This window comes from Lepisma saccharinum, chromosome 1, assembly GCF_977018435.1.
Source record: "Lepisma saccharinum chromosome 1, izLepSacc3.1, whole genome shotgun sequence".
Classification (NCBI taxonomy): domain Eukaryota; kingdom Metazoa; phylum Arthropoda; class Insecta; order Zygentoma; family Lepismatidae; genus Lepisma; species Lepisma saccharinum.
In genome coordinates, this window is record NC_139229.1 from 140,039,981 (window position 1) to 140,047,035 (window position 7,055).

The 7,055-nt window shown below is 35.9% G+C and overlaps 1 protein-coding gene across 2 annotated transcripts in view; it reads right to left on the reverse strand.

The window, feature by feature from the left end:
* Positions 1–640: 640 nt before the first annotated feature.
* dbo (Kelch-like protein diablo) overlaps positions 641–7,055 on the reverse strand; it is a 23,134-nt gene continuing 16,719 nt past the window's right edge. For both annotated transcript variants that reach the window (XM_083139357.1, XM_083139366.1), the window contains exons 6-11: positions 5,529–5,739; positions 5,051–5,234; positions 3,696–3,839; positions 3,254–3,387; positions 1,978–2,186; positions 641–1,280 (exon numbers count right to left, since the gene is read on the reverse strand). In XM_083139357.1, coding sequence (XP_082995483.1) covers positions 1,089–1,280; positions 1,978–2,186; positions 3,254–3,387; positions 3,696–3,839; positions 5,051–5,234; positions 5,529–5,739 — 1,074 coding nt within the window. In that variant the 3' untranslated portion in view covers positions 641–1,088. The remainder of the gene's footprint in view (positions 1,281–1,977; positions 2,187–3,253; positions 3,388–3,695; positions 3,840–5,050; positions 5,235–5,528; positions 5,740–7,055) is intronic.

The following is a 7,055-nucleotide window of genomic DNA, read 5'->3' on the forward strand; positions in this document are numbered from 1 at the left end:
CAAAACCAGAAGAAATCATGCAAAGATGGAAGGAATACTTCGAAGAATTGCTGAAGGATGAAACACAAACTGCCAAAGCAGATATGGGAAGCACGTCCACACGGAACAAGACCAAAAGGAAGACCAAGAAAGACATGGAATATGAGTGTCAAAGAGATTTTGGAGAAACGAAGCATAAAATGGAAAGAGGCACAGGAAAAGGCGATGAACAGAAACGTCTGGAGAGCTCTCTGCAACCCCTCGACACCGGCAGGTAGAAGAGGACGCGACTAAGTAAGTAATTACAATTTTAACCTTAGTTTTAAAAGTGGTTGAAAGGTAAAAATGGTAGTCTTGGTTCATTGTAAGGGGAATTCGCATTTACTACTTTGGTTTTTCCCAGAATTCTTTAATGCTTTCATTTGAAAATTTTGATTTCTCAGAATTTTGGAGGGGACTGTAGTCCCATCAGCTATCACCCTCTATATGCTAGTGCTTAATCTAATAATCACCTTCCAGCAACAGTTACTAAATACTTCCAACTTAAACATACATTGTAATGATCCTTTTAAAATATAGCACATCTGCACAGTAGCTAAAATTTCTTTCTAGTACACAGGAGGGGATAATTCATTAAAAAAACAAAACTTAATATACATCCTTTACTTACAGGTAATTTATGTGCACCACAAATACACATAATCTACAAGATAATACACTCTCAAATTGCAGCCCTTACATACATCATCATGACACCATTCATAAAATAAGCGAAAGTTACACACTCACACAATCACAATTTCTTTTGGGGATTAAAGGGAGGGAAAAGAATGGAGGGTCGAAAGTTACAATTGCATTAAACCCACCATTTTCTTTGTTATTTTGTTTTTTACAAACAGGATCATGGTAAATGCAAGTGTAATTGCTTACAAGGTATCACATTCTTAGTAAGAACATATTCTCATTATTTGTACTTACAATGCATTTAGAATGAATAGCTACATCTACACATCTATCTCTTTTTTCTTCTTAAGTATGGAAGTACAATGCAGTGGCTCAGGAACCACACAGCACACAACTGACGCTCACATATCCAAGCAAAGGTAGCATCACCAAAAATAGTTTTCCGTCTGAGGTGCCCTCATGACACCCACACCACCACCCAGCCTTCGGTAATTCATTGCACCACAAAGCCTCCACTGGTTCTGGTCTGGATCATAGACTTCAATTGTTTTAAGGTACGCTGTACCATCAAATCCACCTACTGCATACAGCTGGCCATTCACAACAGCTAGACCAACCTAAAAACAAAACAAGAAGAGTTGAAGCATAAGAGTACCACAAATATACCTGTGATTTATTGGGGACATATCATGCAGCAATGAGTTATAGATTTACATGAATCACCTAATATGGGTATATCCTAGGTTCAATATCCAGTGGAGGTCCATTGTTAGATCCCATTTTAAACTGTCAACCAGTTGCAAATTTTCAATATTTACAGAATTTATAAGGTAGATCAAATGTCCATTATTTTTCAACTACTATGCATAAAAACTGTGTTTAGCATATCATTTTCTCCACTTACACAACAACCAATATGATGATGAAGCGATATTCTGATATTCCAAACGGTGTGTATTGTTAACCCCAAACCAAAATGCTGAACTGCTTTTCCCCAAGACTAGTTTCAGAAGTGAAGCAAATCAAGGAGCTGCAAGTTTTAGTTCATCTGGGACAGAGAAGAAACTGACAGTATGAATTATAGTTCGACACCAGATTATGTAACCAATATCAGTTTCCTGCCCAGAACTAGAACTGATATTTGGTGAAGAGATTTCGGTTCAATGCAAACTAGAAATTGAACTAGAAACTCACTTCAGTCACGAACCCTGCTTCTAAGACATAGGTAAACTCCAATATGGCATTCTCTTTTTATCCTAATTGAGAAAAGTGGTTAAAAAAAGGTGAATGAAAGAAAGAAAGCATTGTTCTTACCCCACTCCTCCTTGATGTCATCGCAACAATCGGACTCCAAGAATTGGAATGTGGATTGTATCTCTCAGCACTTGAAAGTTCCATACAATCATCTCGACCACCAACTGCATATATTAAATTGTTGAATACTGAGCACCCTAAGTGTTTTCGGCGGGTAGACATTGGAGAAACAGGAGACCATTTGTTCTGTCTTGGATCATATCGTTCCACTGAAAACAGGAACGAACCATCTTAGAAAAATTTATACTACAACATTATCACATCATTATCATTCACTGATATTGATTCACATTACTAGATGGAGAGAAAAGATTAATGCTGGCTTTCCTAAACCTGCAGGTTCACTGCCATACCAACACAATTCTTCCATATGCCCCTGTCCTGAACAAGACAAATTAAATTGTGGACATCTTTGCCAAGTTTCTTCAGGTCATTCTCAACATTGTTTTCTATGTCTTGGACTTCTTACATTATTCTCTCCAGTATGTTTGCCAACATGACAGAAAATATACCCCAAAATTCCACTATTCATACTTAGAACCCCCCGCATGGACATGGAATCCTACAAATATTTCCTATTTATCACATAATTCCATCTATGCAGGGTTTCAAGAATAAATAGTGGGGTTTTGCGATATTGCTGTGAAGGACACAGTACATGCAATGTTCTGTAAGTGGTTGTAGCCAGTTATCTTTTCCTCAAGGTTATACAAACAGCGAATGAATGAAGAATCGCTGAATACCAGAATTACGCCAACACTTGCTTAAAAGTACATACTTGCTCAGTAGGCAGACTGGAACAATAGTGGTGTGTTGTACATTGTATAAGTGGTCTGCAATAGATAGCATACCAGAGAGATACATGCATCTCCAATTTCAAACTATCCTTCAATAAGATGGAACACTGCCTCATTTTCCTTGTACAAGATATATTTGGCTTCAGAAGGGCAAATTGGACAAAATGGGTCCATCCCTTTGTTCTTGTCATGTCATTTTTTTTAAAATCTTGTCCACTAAGGGCAATTGTACCACAGGTTCTTGCTCAAAACTAAATATTTTATGCGACTCCTGTAAAAACTAACAAAAAAAATTAATTATCTGTATGATTTACTGAAAGCAATAGAAATACTTCCAAAGCACAGCAAATAACACTTTTTTCGCAATAATCACACAAAATGCCATCATTTATTCTCCAAAATCTTATATTTTAAATGAAATTCTGGCTTATATTTACATTTTCATTAAGCAGAATTACTATGTAACATGCATTGCTTACCTGTATTTAGGGGACACTGCCCATCAGATCCACCAATCGCATACAGGTAACCACCCAGCACTGCTACTGCTACTCCTAATCGGCGAGTAGTCATTGGAGCTACTTTTGTCCATTTATTCTCTTTCGGATCGTACCTAAGAAAAGACAGAAACACAGAGGCCACAATTAATAAATTTTGCAGTGCAAGATAAAGCATTCTTCAGACATAAGTACATTTTAACGAAATTAAACACAAAAATAAATCTAACCCAGGCAGATTTAGTTGTCAACAATATCATGCAATAGCTATTGAAACTAATAAGTCTGAAAATTGTACCAACCATTTATAGAATAGTATGAAAAAGGGCAAATATTTCATCAAGCAAGACAAAGCATTAAGTACCAAGAACTCCATAGAAAGAGTTAATAAAATAAGTGTGACTCCATTACAATCTGTGCCTACCTTTCGACATGATTCAAACATTGAACGCCATCTTGGCCTCCTACAGCATATAAAAAACCATCCAGAACAGCAACACCCACACTTGTTCGACATGATGTTGTGGGTGCGACATCACATGACCATTGATTTGTCTGAGGATCATACCTGAAAGAAATATAAATAAAACAGATTTTTTTATCAAGTCATATATTCTTTAAAAATATTATTTTTCTCAATTCCATTAAATTCTGAAACAATGCTATAAAGTCACAGAAGTTAATGTACAGCTACAAAGCACGGAGATAGAAACATAAATAATATATTTGAAGTGAAGGAAAGTAGATACTTTCTAGATTTCAGTTACACAGAGAGGAGGCCTATTTTCTCTATTTACTTTGTCACTTATCTGCCACTTGTCACTAACAAACACAGAATATTAACCCAACACAGAATTATACTGTTGTTGATTTAGTGCTTTACGTCCACTTTATGCACAATAAGGCTAATCGGGACTGGGCCTACAGTTTAAAGTGGGATCCAAACCACTACGTGCTTCCACCGGGTATCGAACCTGGGACCCCTTGATTGCAAGGGAGAATTATACTGGTTGTGGATTTGGGTACCAGGGCTTAATTAACAGAAGAAGGAGGTTTGTGTTCTAAATGATATACAAGGTGATCCTGAAGTCCCATTCCATATGATTTACTTGTTAACTGTGCACCTTGTCATCTGCAACGACTTGATGTCAACTTCCCTGAACCATTAAACAACAATGCAATACAGTGTAGTGGTACCCCACACAAGTCTCCATGAACATCTTGCTCTGGGGTTGAATCAAACAAATGGTATATGTAGTGAAGATGGCCACCCTTTACAATGCAATGAACATTAAGTAGCATTTGCTAGCATAAAGCAGCATTCATAATATGGGAATGAGAGACGAGGTGATAGATAATTCAGGTACTCACATTTTCCGCGAAGCTGTTTTACATGTAGGTAATTTTCTATTAATTTCGGTAACCACTGCCACCATCCTTGTTCGAATTCCAATGAGGATAGTGGCAGTGGCTACCAAAATTAATAGAAAATTACCTAAAACAGCTTCGTGAAAAACGTGAGTACCTGAATTATAAAGCAGCACATATAAGATATCTAAAATAAACTCCACATTTATGTATTGCCTTTGAATTTTAAACTTTTAACTTCTAGGCTGGTGTCAAACTGTATATTGGTGTATAAAGGAAGCTTACAATGAAACAAAAGAACATCTTAACATTCATAAACCGCTGCACATTGAAGGCTAACAAATATATTTGGAATGTGAAAGATTTATAGACTATCCAATACAGAATATTTCCATTTAGTTCTATACCCACCTCTCGATGCTGTTTAGATATGATTGTCCGTCATGACCTCCGACAGCATATAGCAAATCGTTGAGCACAGCCACCCCTACTCCACATCGACGTTTACTCATAGGGGCAACCATCTTCCAGTCCCCTGTCTGAGGGTCGAAACGCTCCACAGAGGCAATAGCATCCCCACTGCACCAGCCGCCAACTTAATAATGAGAATCAATATTAGAACTCTTCAGAGTACATAAGGAAAAAATGTTCCAATGTTTTGTAAATGTAATCTGTAAAGTTACATTAACTTTGTACAAATAGGTTTCTGCAGATGACTTTGAATAGAAGCAAATCTCATAGTTTAAGGTCTCCACCAAATAAATACATTTGGTATTTCCTAACAGGAATAAGCTTTTCTCATATAACTTCCGTTTGTAACATACGCAATTTGGTTTTCTATGCATTACAAGGAAGCACCAAAAAATTATACACAACAAATTACACATACCTGCAAACAGAACTTCCCCTCTCCGAGTTGGCTTCCGAGGTCTTGTTCTTGGGCCCTGCATGAGAGGTCGTTCTTGAGGCAAAAGCAAGTAATTTTTTGCCTCGTCCACTAAATCCCGGCATGCCTCATCACTGCGTACCAGAAGGTCAGATCCAACAGTTCCAACAAGGAACTTTGGACTCAGCAGAGGCAGGCGCACATGCTGAAGAACCTAGCAAAATGATAATAAAATGTTACTATTTTTCAGGGTGGATAAAAATCATTATTCTTTTTTATTTAAATTGATTTCTTTAATTTTCTAAAAAAACACGCTTAAGCTTAAAACTGCTTGTATAGTGTTTGGTACCATACATATAGATTTTCCTTTATTTATATATATACTGCTGGACAATGAAAACCGGACACTTTAATATTTGACATCTGAATTGCAATAACAGCTCGCAGGTATATTACAGAATGTTCGGCAGATCATGTAGTACCATATGCACCATTCATAGGCTCGGACTTTGTTTATGCATTCGTACTTAATTCAGTTTCTGCAACATTTAGTTAGCCCTTGTACCAGAGCTTTTATCGACCCATTGCATTATCACAAAAAATGCAAGTGTCCGGTTTTTTTTGTCCAGCAGTGTATATATATATATATATATATATATATATATATATATATATATATATATATATATATATATATATATATATATAAAGGCTTTTTCTAGTAAACGGCCCCATAAAATATCTGAACACTTTGATTAAAGCAAATAAAAAAATATATGTAAATATACATTTTCCTGTTTCTGATACTGTATAGCTACATGAATCTACTATGGAAATGTTTGTTGAGTGTGTTAATAAAACTATAATAATTTCAGTAACTTTTCTTCCAGTGAAAATAAAATATTCTGGATGTACTCTATAATTGTACTTAAAAATGCAAAATATCAGCTGCCAGTTTAATGATAATGACACTATTTTACGGTTTAACATGATTAGTATTTTGTATATATGTCTACACAAAATGTTTCCTATTTTTGCCTATTTAAAGTATTGAATTTTAAATCGAGATAAATTTAAATGCATTTAAATATTACATTTAAATAAATCCACCTTTCTATTTTTTCTACTGCTACGCTCAAATAATAATTTGCACAAACGATAATGCTTTTGCTTCACAGTTTGCAATCTTTTAAAATAACTAGTAGTAAAGCTATACATTGGCTATTGTAATTAAAGATACTATATTTATGTAAGCAAAGGAGAAACATCAAGTAGATAACAAATCTTGCAGAGAAATAAAGAAATATTGGGGAGGGAAAAAGACAACTTACATGTACATATTCTAATTCATGATGTTTCAGTTGATCTGCCATTTGGGAGACCCAGGTTCAACTCCCTGGGTGGGTGATCTGAGGTGGAAAAATTTTCAACAATCTCTTTACATAAAGAAAGGTCTGGGGCTCACCCAGCCGGTAATCAATAGATAGCTGAGGAGAGGTATCCATTAAGGGTAAGAGGGAAAGGTGAAAG